At 43.3% G+C, this 22,455-nt stretch overlaps 1 protein-coding gene across 5 annotated transcripts in view; it reads left to right on the forward strand.

Annotated features, from left to right (window-relative positions):
- The window catches only part of sh3pxd2aa (SH3 and PX domains 2Aa), an 84,910-nt gene that overhangs the window by 21,258 nt on the left and 41,197 nt on the right, over window positions 1–22,455 (forward strand). For all 5 annotated transcript variants that reach the window (XM_048986999.1, XM_048987001.1, XM_048986997.1 and 2 more), the window contains exons 3-6: window positions 717–792; window positions 4,045–4,121; window positions 6,460–6,551; window positions 21,353–21,381. In XM_048986999.1, the coding sequence (XP_048842956.1) occupies window positions 717–792; window positions 4,045–4,121; window positions 6,460–6,551; window positions 21,353–21,381 (274 nt within the window). The remainder of the gene's footprint in view (window positions 1–716; window positions 793–4,044; window positions 4,122–6,459; window positions 6,552–21,352; window positions 21,382–22,455) is intronic.

Consider the following 22,455-nt stretch of genomic DNA (forward strand, 5'->3'; position numbering starts at 1 on the left):
GAAAGCCGCCGGGAAGAGGTCAAGCGTGGAGCCGACGCACTCGCACGCTGACCCAGACAGAACGGGCCTCGCTCTCTCGCTCCCAGCAGCCTGGCGCTGTTTGTTCACCTGGTTCCTTTGCTGAAGTCTGGCGAGCACCGGCCCGTCTGGGCCAGATGTGTGGACCACGGCTGCTACCCTCAGCGATTCTGCGTTTGCACAACACATCTGGAGTGAAGAAACATTTTAGGTTCTGGGGTCAGGCCCCGTGTCTTTGCTTTCCTTCGCTCACACGTCAGGGGGCCTCGCTGTGCCGTCGCACGTTGCATGTCGACGGGCAGTAAAAAGTTCCCATGCTGTTAATTACACACATCGATATTAGCTTACAAGTTATCATTTTCCGAGAGCGGAATCAAAATAACCTCATAGACTTTGATGTGATGCTTCTTTTAAGAGGAGCTGGTTTTTTTGGCACTTTTACTTATCATTTCCAAAGAAAACAATTTCAGTAACTTCTGTGTATCAAAACACAACCCATGTAGTAGTAGTTGTAGTAGTAAAGATTACCTAAAGGTTACCCGCGTTATTTTTTAGAATTATTCCTGGATTTGTAGTTATTCACTAAAAAAAAAGAAACTTTTATTTTGGATGTTCTATTGCTAAGACTCGGTGTTTGGGTTCAGCAGAAACTGTGATTTATTTCACGTGGCCTTGATCTCTGTTTGTGTCTGTTGCAGATGCAGATTCTGGACAAGTTCCCCCTCGAGGCCGGGCAGAAAGACCCAAAGAAGCGCATCATCCCGTTTCTACCCGGTAAGCGGCGTGTTAGAGCGTAACGGGCCGGGATGAAGAAGCAAATTCTCTGCCGGCCGGAAATTCTCTGGTACTGCAGGATAACATACTATCACATACACAACATTATCCAAACAATGGGTCTAAATAGCTCTAAATGCTAATAGCTTAAACTGTGGCTTGTCTATGCAAGTACCTGTTTATTCCCTGCTGTACTATGTAACTATACTATTTAATGCTCTTTAGTAACATACTCAAGCTAAATTAGTTAGTATCCAAGTAGACCTCTAGATATAAAAGGTGAAGGCCTTACTTATTAGCGGAAATGACTAAGAAGTGTTGATGGCAGCGTCTTCCATTCGGGGTTTTTTGTTGGCTCTTTGGTGTCCCGCTTTCTGCTGAAGCTGCTGTTTAGGCTGGTCAGCACGTCCATTGTGGTTCGCCGCAGGAACCAGAGAAAGTAGGTGTGCCAGAAAGGAATGTATAGGCAACACTTTATTAATAGTTGCATTTAGCGGACTGCAGATGGCTTATAGTGACTCCTGCCTCCCCCAGCTTTGACCCCCCTCCAGAGGCCGTGGACGCCGTTATCTGCGCGATAGAGAATCTTGCTCTGCTCAGCGTTGTTTGTTTTGACAGGAGGCCGATTCTCAGTCTCTTTGAGGGCCTCGTGCGTCGCTCCCGTGAGAGTAAACGTCCGCTGCTTATCGGATACTCCCCGAGTTCTGCGTACCTCTCCCCACAGCCTAACGTTGCAGATAAACGGTGCCATATTAATAGGTTTGAGCAAGATTATGTTCTGCTCTATGGCCTTGACATCTTTCAGCGTATCAGTGAAGTACAGAGACATTCCCTCAGGGGGTTAAAAAAATACACACCTTCCAGCTGCTTATCCTGCCTAGGATCACAGCGGGCATTGGAACCTCTCCCAGGCAGCATAGGGCGCAAGGCTGGGGTACGATTGGGCCAGGATGCCATTCCATAGCAGGGCATGCACCGGCGATTTAGAAACGGCAGTTTGCCTAACTGTCTGACTTGGATTGTGGGTGGAAACCGGAGTACCCAGAGGAAAGCCATTTGACACACAGGTGGTGTTCAAACCCCAATTGTGTGCAGCAACAGCGCTGCCCACTGAGCCACTGTGCCTCCCAACCAATCGTGTTTAGGTTTATTTATTTGCCAGATGCATTTCTACCAATGGACAAGTAGGTTGCATTAAATATGGTAATCAACACAAGCACACAATCAGTAAATACAAGCAGTGTTGAGCAGGTCACTTTTTAAATGTAATAGGTTACAGATTACTAGTTATTCCAATAACAATGGAATTAGTAATGGAACTATTTTGATTACTTCGTCAAAGTAATGTAAGCTGAAAAGTCCAAACAACTTTACCAAAAGACGGCATTTTTGCACAGTGGAAAGATGCAAAGTAACAAAATAAATGTTATTTTCTACATATCAGCTTTTTACTGAAAAGAATATATTCGAATGTTCCCCTTTATAATCACCAATATTATGATTAGTGACTGTAATTTTATTCCATTTTTTTTTCAGTAACTGTAATGGATTACAATTACATTTATTTTGTAATTTCATTAAATAATGCCCTTACAGCTACGGCGTAGCTGTACTATTAGCCTTGTCAATTTAATGCAGCATCCATCAGCGAAGACTGAGCCATGTCTCGTGAGAGAAGAGAATTAAATGTCACAATCTATTGTAATTTAATTCACTTCTGACTGAGGCTGATACATTTCATCCAGCTTCCATCAATAGGCCTGAAAATCTGCCGTGTTGCAGTTGTGTTATTTTTTCCCGAGTCCGGAGTCTAGTTTAACCACCTCCAGAGGTGTACAGCCTCTGTCCCTCTCCCCTGTAGTCTAGATATTTTCCTGGGGCGAGGAAAAATAAAATAAAGCCGAGAACTGCAGTCAGAATGTGTTAAAATGCCATCTTAAAATGTGCAACTTATTAGCTGTTTTTAAGTCTCCTGAGGGATCTGCTTGGTAATGTGAGGAAATTGAGTTTCCTTTTAAACACGAACCAAGTCTTTCAGTTGAATGCCAACACTTTGTGATTCATTTTTTTTCACACCTGTTTTACCAAGACAAACAAATGTTAAACATACAATGACATGCATCCTTTGTATCTGTATTCCATGACTTGGCATCTTTCTGACAAAGATGTGATTTATTCTCTATGTAACGTTTGTTCGAGCATGATAGCATTCACACTATTGCTATTGTTTTCTTGTTTTTGTTTTTTTCTCAGTAACTGAATCTGGAGCTATATTTACAGATGCAGGAAATAAAATCTCATTAAGTTTTGTTTGCAAAGGTCACTGTGTTAATCATTCCACAGAGTCTAATCTCGATCCTTGGTCTCAAGGATGTTTTATACACATTTTTTTTTTCATCAAACTGTGGTTACCTTGGCGGGCAGACTCTGTCTGCTGTGTGCGCTGTGATGTTTACACTCGGGGCACAGCGACGATGTGAGACAGTGAGCCTGGTCATCGCACGACCTTCCTGCAAACGTTCCGGAAGATGTCGCAGTGTATCCATGCAGTGCCTAACATGACTAATTCATCATGTCAGGTCGTTCCAGTGATTTTGAGGTTGAGGGAAATTTGCGCGGATGATTTTCATGGCAAGTCATAGGCAACACTGGATAAAGTCGTACACTTTGTGTATTGTCAAGTATGCTCATTTTAGCTTTGTACCATTTGAATTTGCACAAACCATTGCATTTATCACATACCTTGCCTTTACATCTCTCTGTATCTTGCGTCTTGTTATCATTCTCTGTTTGCTTATGACCTAAATGTTATATATTTATTGTTATGGCATCTCCAGGTGTAGCAAGTTGTGCCAACACAAATTTCCACCAATCTCCTATGGAGATTTTGTTATATGGTGCTATTGTACTGTAAATGCTTGGCTTGTGCTTTTCAATGTGCTTTTCAGGCTACCCTTCTGGCAGCTGAAATCCAGTTCACACGTTTTCTGACACCTAGCGGTGACTATGGGCATCACACATTTTATAGTCATTTGGTAACAAACGACAAATGCTGTTTGGGCTTAATTAAAACATATATGGCAGATGTGTCAGTGATTCCTGACATTTATTATTTTTTTTATCAACTTAAAATGCAACCTTTAATTCTACATTGATGAAAAATGTTACCATCTCTGCTAAATGTAAAACATTAGAAAAACATATACATTTTTTTTATTGTATTTGTGTTGTCTTTTTGTCTGACTCTTGCAGGTAAAATCCTGTTCCGTCGGAGTCATGTGCGAGATGTGGCCATTAGAAGGTTGCGTTTCATCGACGACTACTGCAGGGTAAGGCGTCTCCTCTCTCTCTTCGCACCAGAATGGGGCCGCAGGTAGCGACCGGATGAATCCTCAGTGAATGGGATTACCTCATTCTGTCAATCACTGTCTGCTCTGCTCATATGGCTTCAGAAATGCAATAAATAAGCCAGCAGCTGGTGGGTCAAGTCACACTGTGACTGACAGCGCACGCTACACTGGGAGTTCAAACTCCTGTTCCTACCTGCACAAGGCAGAGGAACTTTTACTCGCTTCAGAATCGTATGCAATTTTCCTGCGGGCTCAATTGCACCCCCTATTGGTCTGATGAAAAATGCTATAAAACATATTCAGTAGTTCAAAAACATTAAATTGTCTTGTAAAGTTATATTTCAAAATATGACTTGTATTAGTTATATGAATGTGTAATAATAGTTTATTGTGAATATATTTACAATTTCTTTTTTACAAATTTATTTATCTGGCTCTCTTGCAGCACAGTGTCGCCTATGTTGAGAATCCAGTTTAAACATGCAGTCATTTCTGACTTTTATCCACTGCACCTGAACCGTTATAGTCTGCCTGAAGATGTCATAATGATTAAGGAGCAGCCATCGTCCAGGCGTGCAGTCCAGGGAGTCTGCAATACAGACATACACAGCTTCTTAGAACAAGGCCTGGCAGGCAAAAACCAATTAATTCGTCCATTTGTTCATGTACCGTTTCACCGTTTCCTGACTGATGTAGCAAGAAATCAGTAAAATAGCCATGATGACTAGATTCATCTGGAAATGGGGCCTAGTCTGGCACAGCTGCGAAGGAAACATGTCACTCGTACGACTCCTTCTGTCGGCAGTGTTCTGGGAGAGAGAGAGAGAGAGAGAGAGAGAGAGGCACGGTATTCAACCTGTGATATGAATATGCATGTGGCCATTCAGTCTTTTAACCATCAGCTGTCTTTCTGTGCCTGTAGCTACAGGCGAGTGGCTTGTGCGAGGGTTTTAGCTCCAGAGCTCTAGCTGCAGTAGTAATGTCGTTAAACACGTTCCGTGGCAGAGGTGCGTGGCCTTCGGCGATATCTCCGCTCGCTGGTATCGTCAGGAAACACAGAGTCCGGCGGCTTCTGTAACTTCCTTTGGAGAAGTAAATGGGATCAGAAAAAAATGGCAACAGAGACATTCAGAACAATACATTGCACTTCTTGGATACGGCTGTAAACATAGTAAAGCATAACCCCTGGAATGTCTGTATTTATAGCAGACCTGAATTGACTGAGACGTGCATAGTGTATAGGGGTGTCCACATGGTTTGACAAGTAGAGCCTTTTGTTAACATGGCAAAGGTTGTGGGTTCAAGTCCCAGAGAGCACACATTTAAAATGATAGTAACCTGTCGCTTTGGATAAACACGTCGGATAAACGGATATGTTCTTTAACATGTGAATGTAGAGAAATCATTTATATTCCTGATATAGTGAAAGAGAATCGTGACTGGTGTAACAACACAAGGCCGGACGAGTGATGCTTTGACGAGGTGAACTGCGAATCTTGGCGGCTGCCATCTGTTTTCCTCTGGTTAATTCCAAGTCCCTGGTCCCGTTCCCCCCCCCCCCCCCCCCCCCAAACGCATCCTCCCTCTTCCTTTGGATGCGGCGCCAAGGCCTCGCATGTCGCCCCAGCTGGCGGATGTAAACAAACTCTGGAAGAGTGCAGTGAGCCAGATGCTGAAGTAACTCTGCAAGACAGTGGCGTGCTATAGGAGGGGGGCGGGGGGGGGGGGGTGGTGGTTGTGGTAGCTAGTCATGTGTGTTGAATATATAAACATGATAAACTACAGACTTCAAGATAAGTCTGGAAAAGTAACCATCACTAGGAATGTAATTATGCAGTTAATGAGACGATTTATTTGATCAATTCAGAACATTCACTTGATTTATTTGTAGCACATGAGGATCTTTTGAGCTGTTTTTTTAAAATAAAACGTGAGTACTGTATTAGCTATTTTTTTTCTCGATTCTCGGTTGCTCACGATTTACTAAATCAAAGACGTATATTCCGTAAGGCCTCCATCGGGAAAAGTGGTGGGAATATGATGATGGTGATGTAAGCGTTGCTCTTTGGCTGAACAGTATTATGTGAAATGGGTAATTAATGAGCTCTCTTAAGAGAAAATTCAGTACAATATTCCTTTGGCTGAAGCATATTTTTGTTTGTTTTTTTTATATAGAATGCTTCGCCAAGGTAATCAACCTTGTGACCCTCTGTGCTATCCAGCAGTGAGGGTCGGTAATGACTTCATACACTTTTTTACTGTGGGACAAGTTGACCTTATTTCCTCCCACTGTCACACCCCCCCCCCTTTTTTTTAGGCCCTTGTGCGATTGCCTCCGCAGATCTCTCAGAGCGAGGATGTGCTGAGATTCTTTGAGACTAAGGAGGAGGACGTCAACCCCCCCAAAGAGTGAGTGTCGCCATTGGTTTGCACATTTCAGATCTTGGTTACTCTGACTCATCAGAGATAACGAAGCTGAAATCTATATCATCCGTACATCTGAGTCGTCCGGCAGTGACATTACCACAGGTGAAGTAGGAATGACATTTGTTGAGGCTGAACATTGTGGTGAAATTTTGAGTACCTTGCACCAAGTGATACTTAATCCGGGGCTATAAATTGTCTTATTTTTCTGCTGCGGTCTCACAAAGTGTCCCAGAAAAGCTGAGAGGTTTGTTTACAACGAAGACTTTGAACTGAGGAAGCAAGGGTTTCACTTTAATTCAATCAGCAGAAGGCCTCACAGATATTATTAACTTTGGCTCTCACTGCAGGATTTTCACCAATGTGTCCTCAAGTGAACAATTCAGCTCCACAATGAACACTGCTGTCTCTATTCCCTATGTAATATATATAATATGAATGGTTGTTTTGGTATCTCCTTGTTCACAGTCTAGTGGAAGTGAATTTCAATATTATTTGTAAATACTACATATAAATCAAATTTTCACATTGAGGGGCAGTGGTGCAGTGGTTAGCACTGTTGCCTCACATCTCTGGGACCTGGGTTTGAGTCTCCGCCTGGGTCACATGTGTATGGAGTTTGCATGTTCTTCTCATGTCGTTGTGGGGTTTCCTCCGGGTACTCCGGTTTCCCCCCACAGTCCAAAAACATGCTGAGGCTAATTGGAGTTGCTAAATTGCCCGTAGGTGTGCATGTGTGAGTGCATGGTGTGTGAGTGTGTCCTGCGATGGGCTGGCCCCCCATCCTGAGTTGTTCCCTGCCTCGTGCCCATTGCTTCCGGGATAGGCTCCGGACCCCCCGCGACCCAGTAGGATAAGTAGTTTGGAAAATGGATGGATGGATATATAAATCAAATTTTCACATTGAGGGGCAGTGGTGCAGTGGTTAGCACTGTTGCCTCACATCTCTGGGACCCGGGTTTGAGTCTCTGCCATGGTTCCATGTGTGTGGAGTTTGCATGTTCTACCCGTGTCATCGTGGGGTTTCCTCTGGGTACTCCGGTTTCCCCCCACAGTCCAAAAACACGCTGAGGCTAATTGGGGTTACCGAATTGCGTGTGCATGCGTCGTCTGCGATGGGTTAGCGCCCCATCTTGGGTTATCCCACGCCTTGCGCCCGTAGGCACCGGACCTCCCGGTTTCAGAAAATGGATGGATGGAAATTTTGCAATGCATGAAAAGGAGAAACCCAACAATATGAGGAATGGAAAAACATACAAAGCTGGAGTAAGATTGAGATCTGCACCCTGGGTGGCTTTGGCACGTTACACGGATCGTTTTTGGATGAGCAAGCAAACTTCACACCCCACCCAAATTCTTCAGGCACCGGTATATGACAATTAGGAGTGTTATTCAGAGTTAGTTTCAGTCTTAAAAATGGGAAAAGTTGCATGCATTTCAGTTAAAAACTGACCTAGATGGGCAGAAAGTCTTTTTGTTGGTACATCCTGGATTTAAATGTTCTTACTGGAAGATTGGCAGCTGGTCTTTCTGCTCGTTTACTAGACATATTGAAAGCTGCCTGTCACCACCAGAGATGTGTTCCACATGTGAAGGTGTATCGCTTTACAGGGATGCTCCTGGTAATCCCCGGAAAATCGAGTCGATCAGCAGAGGTCACTGTAGCGCAGACGCTCCGTTTGCCGGTAAATCCAGTCACGCTGAGGCCAGAGGCTCGGCGTTGGCGGTCAGAGGCTTTGAAGTAAGCACACCTTTCTCCATGGTTTGGATGCATGTCTGTGGCAGTGGTGTGCCTTACCTCTGGGGCTGAGAGGAGTCGCCTAGTATCCGCTGTTCCACAGATTGTCATGTTCAGTTAGGTTTGCTGTAAGAGTAAGAGCAAGGGTTCACGCTTCGGACAATGCGATAAAAATCAGGAGAAAGTGGAATCGCCTCACAGCCGGTTTATTCCCGTAGTTGTTATCTGCTGCTTTGCAGAGTATTGTTGTGTAAATGACAGAGATCTCAGAGAATCTGTTCCTGTACAGTAAAGAATTGCTAATGTAAAATGTGACTGATTGAAAAATAAGGCCTTTGGCTATCGAGGCTGATCATAGTTAGCATAACAACACATGTTAGAAACAAAGGCCAATGACAGAATCATATTTAATTAACCCAAAGCAAGTTGTGGGGCCTTCAGTTTTCTCCTCTGGGAGATATATATTGTTGTTGCTATTCTTGTCACTGAGTTTTTTTGTTTTCTTTCTGTGAACTGTGACCTTTCTCAGACTGCATGCTTCCTTTGAGCATTAGAGAGTAAAACATATTTCCCTGCACCTTGGTAGAGAGGCTCAAGGAGCTGCATGCTGTCCGGAATGTGAAGCATTTGTATATATACACGGGAAGCAACTTGCTACTTGAGATTCCTAAGATACTCAAACTGTCCACTAGGAGGTAGTATTGTCATATGAAGATGATGTTGGTGTAGTCGAATGCTAATAATGTGCTGTGATGAGTTTTTTTTTAATTATATAAATAAATGAAAATTATAAACTCTTATTGCTAAATAGGTATAGTATATAATTAATTTGTATCTCCTTTTTAGAACCCCTCTTTTTATGAATAATACTGCATAATTTCATATTTTTTGTTTGAATACGTAAATTGGAAAATGGTACTATATGCCACCCTGACAATTATGGAGTTAAGTATATACAAAAAATGTTATGATAATTTTAGTACAATTTTTAACAATCAAGATAATATGTTACCTGTATACAGCTGCATATATTCACGTTAAGCACCCTGTTCAAGGGTACAACAGCAGGGCCCATTTTAGATTTTCAGATTTTGATCAGGCTTGTGTCACGCCTGTAATCATTAGGTTATTAGTGACCTCGATTTATTGAAAAGTTCGTACCAGTTTGTATACGTGACAAATGTATATGCAGCCTACCCTTCATATCCGCTGGGTTCCGTATCTGTGAATTCGACCAATATTCAGGGAAGAAAAATAATCCAGAAAGTTCCAAAGATGCAAAGGTTGACTGTGTGTCATGCTGAGCCCTACACTGCATACATGTGAATATAATGATCTGTATGCACACCCTGCTGTAACCTGCATCCATACTGAGCATGTGCAGACTTCTTTTGTTTATTTCCTGAACAATACAGTATAACATCAATTTCCACAGCATTTACATCGTATTGGGAATTATCGGTTATCTAGATGATTTGAAGTATACGGGAGGTTAAGCGTAAGTAATATGTTGATACTGCGCCATTTAATGTAACTGAGCATCCATGGATTTTGGCATCCAGGAGGGTCTTGGAGTCAACCCCCCCCCCCCCTCAGATATCGAGAGACGACTATCCCTGAAGAAAAATGACTTTGCGGCACGGAAGTGTACCATTTCGTTTTGCCTTTGCGCTGGAAAGACTCTCTTTAAAAGTCCAGTCCTTCTAAGTGATTTTCAGCAATGCAGTTAATTTCCAGAACTCAGGGTTGTCACACTTTGTCTCAAGGTCCCTGACATGGATACGCCTGCTGATTGGAGAAGGTTAGAGTTTCCAGAGACTTCAGGCCTAAGATTGATCTCCAGTTAGAGAGGGGTGTAATCGATACAGGACAAAGCGGGCAAACACATCCGTGGAAATTGTCGCCGAAGAAGAGACCGCAAAACCATCCGAGGGGTTTACCTTGTAACTTCGATGTGTGTTTATCGATTCTTTGAAATTGAATACATAGCATTCGATACATTTACACGCAAACTTTGAATTAGGCTACGTGTGTTTTACAAGTTTATCAGAATCGTTTTCTGATTCCACAGAGAGACATATGCAAAGGAATTGTTTGTTTTGTTAGACTTTGGTTTGGCTTTTGTTTTTAGCTGTTGGTTACATTTAGCCTTCCGAACAAAAGGCTAGGATATAGTGCATGATGAATTTTTTTGTTCAGTCAAATACAAAACAGTTACTTGTGGTTCCGAAAGCATGTGAAACACTTTCCTTTTGTGCCTTGTTTTTAGCAAGGAAGTAATTTGTTGATATTAAATTTCAAAACGACCAAGGAAAATCCTGGCTTGACCTAGGGACATCAAAACCGAATGTGGAAAAAGGCAAAGTGTGGACTGGCTCCACCCCCGCCAGCCCCCCCCACCGGGGCACTTTCACGGCAGAGCGACGACGTGGTACCGAAGTTTGGCTCTGGCCTCTGTTCCGGAATCTGTCCACTTCATCAGTTTCGGGGCAGGGAGCTTGCGGGAGACCTTCTTAGCATAGACAAAGACGGCCTTTCAGGCCCTGAAATAACCACCACTATTCCAGCTGCGACCTCATGCTTCCGAAGGCACGGATTAACATTCAGGAGCCGGAAGATATTCATCTCAAGCATGTTACATTTGAACGTTTTTTTACATTTCGTGTCAATGGGCTTTTATATGCTGATAAGCTTCTAAAAATAAATATCAAACTATCCACTGGTATATTGCAGTATTTATAATGGTATTTTGGATAATGTATGCTGCATTTTTAACAAAAAAAAAACTCACCACAGAAAACTCCAACATGCAAAATATTGATTTTAAATTAGTATTTTCTTTTTGTTTTAACCAAATAATAATGAACAGAACTTTATGAAACCAAATGATCTTTGTCGAGGTGACTATAAATATTTAAATGTGACTTTTTGAAATCCTATCATGCGTCTGTCAACAGACACTTTCGCACATGAGCCGAAATCAAGAACTGAATTATCATTAAATGTCCAACAGGATCAAAGGCTTTTCTGAACAAGTCAATATGTTTCAAATTTTATGATGGAAATATAGTGAATTATAATAGAGATATTGCCAGTCCCTGTTTATTTTTTCACACTGCCTGTAATTGTTCATTCACTCCCTACATCAATAGAAAATAAAGTCTCAACCAAAGCGCAGTGATGAACCCGTGACCGTTTCAGTAGTGGTTTGCGGCTTCCTGATCTGACGTGGGGTTGAGCACGCTGGAAGGTGTTTGAAGTCCACTCCTTAGCTGCCAGAGGGTGTGTATTGGAAAAAGTGCCACAACGGAAAACTATAAAAACTGACGTTAAAAAATTGTAAGGCTGTATCCTGTTCAGTGAGTAATGCAGGGAAGATCACAGTACTCATGCGATACGTCTATCTAGATTTATGTTGTGGATTTTGCTTTTATCTATCTAAACACATAAACAAGGCTGAAGCTTAAAAACAAGTAAGTCTCTATACATCTCGGCAATATGTAAGCATTTTTGAGGAACGTGTGAAATGAAATTGTGCTGTATTTGCACAAGTACTGGTGCTTTGGAATTCTTTATTTCCGGTATATCCCATCCTCTCTCCTTTGAGACATTTGTACACTTGAATACAATTGAGGGTGAAGCTTTGGGTTGGAACTTAGGGTTGGCTATTTATCTGGCACCATTGGAGTGTTTTTTTATTTTTTTGGAGGGGGGGGGGAGTTAAGGGCCTTGCTGGAGGGGTCAGTGGATATGTCAGTTTTCTGCCGAGGATGGGATTCAAACCAGCAACCTTCCGGTCCCAGGCCTAATCCACTAAGCCGCACTTCATCTGCCCATTTATCTATATATCTTTCGTTTACAGAACATATATCAGTGGATTATTGCACGGTTTCTGCCTCGTTAAATGTTCTGTGGCACGTATGAGAGGCAGATGTTGTGGACAACTGAATACAGACAAGATCTGAACCCCCCCCGGGCTAAACGAGGAATCATTTACTGCTGTTCAAATCCACACAATTTCGTCGATTAGCTTTCCTACGATGTTCCTCCTCCCACCTCATCCTCAGCATGATGGAAAAGGTTGTATCTGACATGCTGTATCAGAAACCAGCGCTATCACTACCCCCAGAGAGACACCTTGTCTAATTTATAGCGAGCCAGTATTTGTGGCTGTACTACAAAGGCTATCTTGTCGCGTGTCCCCATTCAGAGAAGCGGCTATCTCTGACTTCTTGGCCTCAACGCCCAGGGGACATCCGCTGTGGAAAGGGGGAATCCCTGGGCTTCAGCGGGCCCAGCTGATTCGCTACAGCGATATTCGGGTGACGGATCTGTGAAAGGAATTCGGCGAGAAGTTAAGGGGGGGGGGGGGGGGAGGGGGGCTTCACAGAATTCCACTGAACCTCGGCCAGATCAAAGGACGCTATCCTTGTAAAAATAGAAGTGCACGGAGGGTGGAACTGCGCATACTTCCTCAAGTTGGGATATTCCAGGTGTCACATGACTATAATTCTCGGTTGGGAAGTGCCAGTGACTGTCGTATTTGGTTTGCTGCCTCTGGTTCCTTTCACGAAAACAGACCCTGAATTTTCTTAAAAGCAACAGCCCATTATCAGCTCTCAGAAGGTCCCAATGTAATTTCTGCCGGTAGTGTTTACAATTACTGTTTAACTACTAGGAAACCTCATATATGCTTTTCTAAATTAGACTGTCTATCTATCTCTGTCGGGTGGTATAAGCCTGTTTATTTCAAAAGAGCAGTGTTAGCTTATTTGATCCCACCCGTCCATTTTCTGTAATCGCTTGTTCTATTCAGGGTCACAGGGGATCCAGAGCTTATGGATGTAAGGCAGGGAATTTCCTAGGATGGGGTGGCAGCCCATCACTGGGCAAACTTAGATGCAATTTAGTAACTTCCATTAACCTCAGCATGTTTTTGCCCTGTGTGAGAAAACCAGAAGGAAATACCACAATGACAGGGGGAGAACATGCAAACTCCACACACAGTCTCGAACCCTGGTCCCAGAGGTGTGAGGTAACAGTGCCGACCCCAACACCAACCCAGTTTTGGTATTGTAGGTATCTTTCCTCAAAGGCTGTAACGTACGGAGCGTTGCTATATACGACGAGGGGATTCAGCTGTAGCTCAAGCTCAGTGCTTTAGGTTAAATAGTGCATTTCTGAAAGTACACATTCAGTCACAGATGTAGAAACACTCTCTGATTTGCGCATCTAGCTTTTGTGCTGACAAACCCTGAGGTACTCGCATGAGGCTCTATAATGCCCCCTGCAGGTTCAGCGTTACATTACATTTCAGAATCTCTGCAGATGTACAAGAACAAAATAAACATAATGAAATTCTGTGTTTTCGCTGGAAAGTAAGACGTTCTCCACAAGTATTTATTATACATTCTCACATCCTCTTTTAAGTTAGCTGTGTTTTTGTAAATCTTTTCATTGGACATGTGTGAATTTGTTGATTACTTTGTACTGTGTTGGTCATTTACTGGAGAATTTTTCTGTTTTTTTTTTTTTTTATTTATTTATCTGAGGTGAGGAAATAGGTTTATATGGAGACAGATATCTTTCTTGAAGCCAGTGTTGGGATGCAGCTGCATTGATTTTGGCCTCTGTCTGTCTGTCTGTCTGTATGTCATTTGTGAGATGCTTTCCTGTATGCTACATGTGTAAAATTGAGGCCATTCTGATGCTTCAGTTACACCTTGACTTTTTCTCTCATCATAATAATATTAATAATAATCATACTTTATTGGGCTCGACAGGGGGTGACACAGTGGCGCAGTGGTTAACACTGTTGCCTCATAGCCCGGGGGGCCGGGTTCAAGTCTCTGCCATGGCTTCATGTGTGTGGGGTTTGCATGTTAGGATAGACTCTGGACCCACTATGCAAGCTGTTGCAGAAAATAAATAGATGGATGGATGGATGGATGATTCTTATGGGCAAATACTTTTTTTGGCCAGCCCCCTTATGCTCTCCATGTGACACAGACACATATAGCTGAGAGGAGGCTTGGGGGCCACAATACAGGGTCAGCTACCTGCGGTGCCTTATGCTGCAGATTAAGGGCCTTGCTCAAGGGCCCACAGACATGTGACTATTCTGTTGAGGCTTGTACTATGTTGTGAAATACTCAGGAATGCATTCACTTCCTATAAAAACAACCTTGTTTTTGAGGAATAGGTTAGCTTGCATCACTCTTCTTCCAGTTATGCAATTATTTTGCTGATAGTTTAAAAAATATATATTTTCCGTCACTTTTGACCACTAGAGGGAGCTGAGGATGCCTGAAAAGGGAATGACTAAATGCCACGTTTGGTGAACTGGTTTGTGGGTGTACTGGGTTTTCCATCAAGATAGCTCCAGCGTCTGGACTTTACCTTTTCCACTGTCTCTGTACATCGTGGGCTGAATGCCTTTAATTGGTTCTACGGGAAGTAATTCCTCGCATTTCTGATGAATTCATGCGTTTTTTTTCTTTCCTGTTGGCTTTGAGTTGATGGAGCAACACCTTTAGTTATCTGAATAGCTGTACTAGTTGTTGGCTCATGTCAAATGAGCTGTGATCATGAATCTTATCTTGTATACAGATTAATTCAACTTCAGTGATGAAATTTACGGGACAAGTTGTACACCTATGGGATTTTGGTATTTGACCGAGATTGATCGCCAAACAGGAAATATATATTTTTTTTTACTTAATTTTTAAGCTGGATTAATATTATGATGTATAATGTGACTCCCCGAATCATGTTGTGAGCTTTAGCAAACTTAAAACAGCTGTCATGCCAATAAATTTTTTTTTATTTGAATTCACCGGCAAATGTCCAACCCTTAACACCAAATGTCATGTGATGGTGTCTGCATTGTGAAATAGACACATTTAAGTGTAGGTGGATGTTCTCTCGCATACTTATCATTTCCTATACATCTTAGAGAACATTTACTGTTACAGTGTTGGTGATTAATTTGGGATCTGTTTCATAATGTTTATTGTGGGTCTTTTACCGCAAAAGCAATCACTCTGCATGGGTAGCATCTGGTATGGCGTGCATTTGTATAGCTAAAGCCAAGCTCAGACCATGCTGCAAAGTCTGGTATTAATGGCTTGGCTTTTAACTGAATGAAATTGCCCTCCGAGTAGCCGAAGGGGTGGGGGCAGACCTGGTGGGTGGAGCATCCCCACAGGATGGGGAAGCGGAGGGGTTACTGTGTAGGTTAAGTACAGCCTGGGTTTGCTCAAAGAATTAATCAGGATAAGTGTGCATATGTCCCCAGAATGGACCAGGAGAACCTTGAATCTTAATTAGCATGAGTGTATTATGGTCTTGCTGTAACAGCATAGGCGGGGGAAGGGGGTAGTCCTGTTTTTGCCCTTATGTGCCTTTTCTTTGAAATGTGAGCTTCGTTTCTGTCCTAGTACTGCAGCAAATTGCCCCTTGAACCAAGGGGTTTGAATCTATGGCGGTGATCAAAACATCATTTGAAATTCTATATTTATGTGAAAAATCTAGATATTATATTTCTATGTGTGTTTATGTGTATTACATCATGCATGTAGACCAGGCAATTGGCTTTACTAAAAATACACGTGAAATGTCAGACTTTAGCAAAAATTGTCTGGAATTTGTTTTAAAAATAGTAATTTGACAGATTATCGAAAGGAAATATGTATGACTTTACTTGTATCTGGACTAAAATCTCAATTAATATGTGAGAAATTCCACTCCAAGGGAAATATTTTGAGTCACTGGTTCCCCTAAGCAATATGTGAGCTGTGGGTGGAAACTGGTTACCAAGAAGGAACCACACACAGACTTACTGGTTATAAACCCATAACCTCTGAGGTGGGCAGTAAAACCTATTTTACCTTTTCTGACGTTAAATAATTTTGACAAGTGGCGGTAAAAAAAAAAAAATATATATATATATATATATATATATATATATATATATATATATAAATATATATATATATTCACACACACACATACTAATTTAAGGAGATTTATGTATGTAAGGTATTAATTTGAACTGTAACTAATGAGTAAAACGCTGACGATTAAAATCTCCATCAGAAATGCAGTGAGGCCACAGTTGGTAGTATAACTAAGGTTTCTGAAGTAAAGAAGAGTGCCTTGTCATCCTTTTAATGAGGCAAGTGTTCATCCTGTCAGACCTATCAGCACATGTCCCGTCTGGGCCTGATCCAATCAGGCGATCATCTAACAGAGGGGCTTGCTGTGGATCAGGGCGGCTAATCAGGGGCTCGTGGGTGTCTATCCAGGAGGTGAGTGACGGCTCTGGTTTGTTGGGGCAGAAGTACAGTTGAAGGATGACCACTGCCCTCAGCTGTGAGGACATGAATGGAAATAAGGGCCAAGCGTCTGGCAGTCGGCTTAGTCGACTCAAAACAATTATCCAGCAGAGGGATCAAGAACATTCCTGCAATAACGGACCCACCTATTAGGAGTGGTGTTGTAATAGACTAGCAGGTGGCCTTTTTAAGTCCAGTCTCACCAGGGAGGATTCCAGCTGACTGACAAATCTAAATGAAAACATTTTTTATTATTATTTTTTTCTTCTTAAGTGAAAGTTTTGCAAATTCTGGTTCAAACTCCTCGATCTTCAGAACTGGACCCTCTTTGATGACATAAATCGGAGAAGCAGCCGGATTCGTCACGTAAAGCCGCCTCCCTGCTCCCACAGCACAGCTAGCAAGCGACCGGCCCGTAAAGTGGAACCTCGAAAGCACATCCCCTTTAAATATTTCCCTACGTATCTTTCTTTACGAGACATGGGACGAGCACTGGCCGCCAGAAAGCAGCACATGCCTCTCCGGGGAAGAGTATTATTTCAGCAGAGAGACACGGGTCATTCGCGAGCGGGACCAGACCCAACAGCCCTCGGATCCACCGCCCCCACCGTGCACACTAATGCGTTTCAGATGCCTGACCAGCGAAGCTGATGAACAGCCAAAAACAGCAACTTCCATCCTCCAACCTGACTGTTTGTGCTTTTGCAGGATTTACCAAGCAGTGTATTCATTCTGTTTAAAAGGTCTTGCCTACGATGGAACCTTGATAGGTATCGGCGATATCGGCTGTCCCTTTAAGATGTCATATCTTCAAGAAGAGCATCAGATTTAGTTCTTGCAGAGAATTACCTGCAAATCTTTCATTTGTTACTTTTTAAATACAGATCTGACTGATTAAATATGTCCAGGATAAAGAGGTGGAAGGATGGGTTAAATGCAAATGCATTTAAATGTTAATACATTTTATTTATTCAGTTACCTTTATTCAAAATGATGTACATTTTTGAGAAAGCTGGGTCAGCCAGTTCCTGGAGGACCTGGAGTTAAGGGTGTTGCTCAAGGGCCCAGTGGTGAAATCGCGAACTGTTTTGATCCTGGGATTTGAACCGGTAACCTACTGATCACTGCCACAGTGTGCTTTCACGCTGAGCCACACACCACCCCCTACGTTCGATTGATGTCATATCCAGAGGTAAAATAAACTGGAAAATAGGTCCACACTCTTCCACTTTGTATTTTCCAACTGCGAATCTACCGTAGGTTTGTTTGTAACATTATGGATGTTATGCGAGTACATCACAGGAAATTCACTGAGCGCAATTTTTGAGACAACTAAAACTGCATTTTGGATTGTGGTGGGAACCCTTGGAAAAGCACACGGACATCGGGAGAATGTGCAAACTGCACACACGCCAAGCCAAGGTGGGAGAAGAACCCACAACCCAGGAGATGTGGCATTTCTACAGTGCTTCTCTATAAGCATCACTACCAATGTCTGGGAACAATATGTACTTCATAATGCATGTACATCTGATTTGTCCATCTGTTTGATAAGGTCACATTGATTGTTACTGGACCAAACGCTCATGTCCCAAAACTGGGAGATCAATGTACACACTGATCAGCCACAACATCCATGTAGCATAAGTGAATAACATTGATTATCTCATTACAATGGCACCTGTCACAGGTGGTATTCCGGATGGCAGTGGCATTCCAGATTGGCGGTGGCATTCCCGATTGGTGGTGGCATTCCCAATGGTGGTGGTATTCCCAATTGGCAGTGGCATTCCCGATTGCCAGTGGTATTCCCCATTGGCGGTGGCATTCCCAATTGGTGGTGGCATTCCCGATTGGCAGTGGCCCCTTTCAGCAGCGTAATGCGCCCTGCCGCAGGGGGGGACCTATACAATATTAGGCAAGTGATCTTAATGTTAAGCTTAGTAAATAATGAGAAATGCTGATATATGTTCCTAGAATGATAAAGAGCAAAAAGTAAATTAAAGCATGATGTTTTTGCAGGACAAATTTATAGAGCAGTCAGACAAGCGCCATCATTTTAACAGCAAAAGCTCTTTTTTATTAACTTGATAGGTTGATATGTTGTATCCAGAATAACTTTTGTGAAAATTATGAAGGGCTATGCTCATTGCTTTTATGCGTTTCTGGTATTTCAAAGACTGTGAATGTACTTAGCAGAAGACTTAATGTAGTCACATGGGATCTTTGTCTTCATGATAAATAACTTGCATAATAGAGCATTTCTTCTGGATTCATGAACATAGTAAAAATGAACAGGAATATCACCAATGTTGTTTTACTGACTTTTATTCAGAATCTATGCTGATTTTTTGAAAATCCAGCATTAATATAACTTTGATTCTGTTTCTAACACTGATGAGTTAACCAGGATTCTGTAAAGCAAAGATTAATACGCAGGCAGATCCAGCCTGACTTTGAGTGAGGAGCGGTGGGTGATGAAAGAGGCCTGTTGGAAATGAAAACCACGGCGAGAGAGAGAGAGAGAGCTGTAGGCATCTGCAGATCCGGACTGGGGAATCTCGGGAAACCGTAATAAGGACCAACAGACCTGCGGTCTGCCAGGACTCTGCTGGAATTTTTTCCTGCAATATATTTTCAAAAGTGCAGGCATTGGATAGAGTTGAATGGCTGCGATTTTCCCCAGCTTGGAGAGGTCGGCCTATGACCGAGGTTGGAGATGAGGGCACTGCCCCGAGCCTCTGTGTATCTCCTCGTGATACAATGAGGCCCATTCTCGAATCCCCAGAATGATCTCACTGAGGAAGGCAGAATGGCCATATTCATCTTCAGGGGCTTCACAATGGACAAGATTGAGAGCAAACAAAGGAGGGTGGCTCGGGGGGGGGGAGAAAGAGGTCTGCAGTGAAAAGGGCTCTCATGGAGCGAGTGGCTGAGACTCATTCCGGGCTGGAGACTCGGGATGGAGGCTTGGTGCAGGGAGAGGCGGGGAAGTGACCCTTGGTGATTCATGTGTGGGCACACATGGGGTATAGTCAGAGTAAGCTTACTTCGGCTGTGTGTGGCACCGGTGGCCCACAAAGGAAGACTGGTGCTACTCTCCTCCTGCTTGTCTCTTTACAATTTTTCATCACACAGACTTTTTCGAAGATCTGTAACAAATCCAGTTTCCATGCTTGTCGTCCTGGAATTCGTGCCCCTTTTTTCCCTGACCGTGAGCAGACTCACTATTTCTTTTACGAGCCGGACTGTTAAGCGGACACGTTTTCATCCATCCATCACGCATCCATCCATTTATTTTCTGCAATTACTTATCCATTTGCATCTATGGTGATTCTGAGTCATGCCTTGAGGGCACGCACAGTTCAGTAAAGCATCATCAGCAGGAGGCGTCTTCCCTTTCCAGGTTACATACGTGCCTATATGCGTACCCTGATGCATACACACAGGCGCAATTATTCAGTTGCATTTGATTCTCATTGCACCTCTATTGCATGTTAGTACCTGCCAAATGGAAACTTTAAACTGTCATTGTTTCGTTTTGTCCCTGGAAATACCTACTTTCTAGTACTTTCAGTATCTACTGTCCAATCATCTCTTTACCTGATGATGTGATAGTTCTGCATTAAATGCTGAGTCACTGTCAGCCATTTCCATAACAGGAGGGCATTATGGCAAGAGAGCACAATCTTTGCGAAGAAGCATGCATTTCACTACCTGACATGTCTATCCAGTGCCAATGATACTACTGATACTACTCGAGTACTAATAATACTACTAATAGTAACAAATTAATACTATTAGTAACATTGATGTTGGCACATATGATGAAGGAATAAAGGAGCAGTAGTAGGAGCTGAAAATGCAATTAAAACAATGACATCCGTCCTGCACAGCATTTCCTGCGTTAATGCACTTCTACATCACAGAGCGCCGTTTCCATCCCTCCTAGTCTCTCTGGCTTTAGAGGAACAGACTCTGCCCTCCTCTCCTTGGCAGGGATTTGCTGAGAGCACAGCAGGATGGGGTGTGGCTTGGCGTGGGCGTGGGCCGCCGCCTCTGCAGGAGAGGCGCTCCACATTTCGAGGGCGCGCGTTGCCCGCGATCGCTTTTAAGGCACTTTCAGTTACTTCATCCAGGCTATTTATAGAACCTTGTGGGGACGCTGCCCTGCTTTACCTTCACATCCCATGCTCCTCTTTTCTGGCGGCTCCTGCATGCCCCCCTGGAGCCCCTCGCACCTCGCACCAAGCAGAGCCTACCCATATCCACCTCCTTATTCCCAAACTGATGGTGCGATCCAATAAAGATTTATTATGTATAAAGAGTTTAGCAGATTCCCTGTCTTGGCTAAGCGGGATTTGTTTTTTCCCGACTGAGTGCGATAGGCGGAAGAGAGATGGGGAGGGAATTGCAGCAGTGTTGTGGTGCGGTAGTGTCACATGATTTCATAGTGTCTCTTGCAGCAGTAACCGCTAGCTTAGTGATCTATCTCTCTCTCTCTCTCTCTCCCTCTCTCTTTCTCTCTCTCCTTCCTCTGTCTTTCTTCTCTCCCTCCCTGACATACACACACGCACAGTGACAGATCCTCTCCGTCAGTTTCTCTCTCGTGCGCTGGTGGGGTGGGTGGGATTTTATGAGGGCTGGTCGTGACCGTAGCCTCACATGGGCCCGAGACTAATCATGTCCTTCTGCTGTTGCTTTTTTTTCAGGGACTATGGCACCTCGAAACGCAAGTCAGGTAAGGGAACCGCTCGCATTTAAGACACGCCTTTCCCCGCAGCGACCTCTGAACCTCTGCTATCTCCACAACCTGTTGCACATTTGCTCCCTTCCTACAGGGGCTGGGGTGGGCGTTGGGAGCCTCCCCGAGGTTGCGATTGCAGTGAGACCATATTCTGATCTGTGTTTACATTCTGCATGGAGATGTCATTGAGCTAATATGCAGCCTTGTGCATGCGATGAGTGACATCACGGCGGTGCAGTGTTTCTGTCGCAAGTTGATGGACATGGCAACACGTGGCGTCGTTATGCCAGAATGTTTGGGGGAACCTGAGAGGAAGCTCGTCTTCTGATCCTGCATGTCCCAGGGGCACAGCATGAGCTGCTCTTGGACTTCCTTGTTGTTCGGCCGGAGGTGTCAAAGAATCTGCCGCTAATTACAGACACTGGGTTAGGTGATTAAAGGTCCGTCTCATAAAGGAGATGCGATTTGATCAGAACCTTGTTGTCGTCTTACTTGGCCCTGAAAAATGACGCCTGCTTTGGTAACTGTATGCTGAACAGTAATGTGTTAGTGTGACCCAGTGAGATTCGAGTGAACAGGCATCTGTGTAATATACTGAACTGTCAGGCTGATAGGTGGTTTTTTTGAAATATTATCTGTGTCTGTCTGTCCGTCCGTCCGTCTGTCCATCTCTCTGTCTGTCTGTGACTTTATATGATGTTTGTTTATTTCTTAGTTATCACCTATAGCACAGTATATGAGTTTGTTTTTGCTGACTGGGAGGTCATGTGAAGTTCTCCTCCCAGAGTTTGTAGAGCCAGTATGTGCCCAGGACACGGCAGGAAAACGCCCAATAGGCATGTGCCTGGATTTGGCTGCTCGTCCTCCCTGGAGCGTGTGCCTGGTTCTCTGTACTTCAAGGTCTCTTTACCTGGTTTGCAGTAACGGCATCCATCTGCATAACCGGGCACAGTGTGAGACGGCAAAGCGTCAGTTGTTTTGAATAACAGCATCTGCTAAGCAACTGAGAATGTAATAGATGACTTTTACTGCCAGTGCATTAAGTATAGTATTTATAAACTTGGCAGA

Source organism: Brienomyrus brachyistius, chromosome 20, assembly GCF_023856365.1.
Source record: "Brienomyrus brachyistius isolate T26 chromosome 20, BBRACH_0.4, whole genome shotgun sequence".
NCBI classification, from domain to species: domain Eukaryota; kingdom Metazoa; phylum Chordata; class Actinopteri; order Osteoglossiformes; family Mormyridae; genus Brienomyrus; species Brienomyrus brachyistius.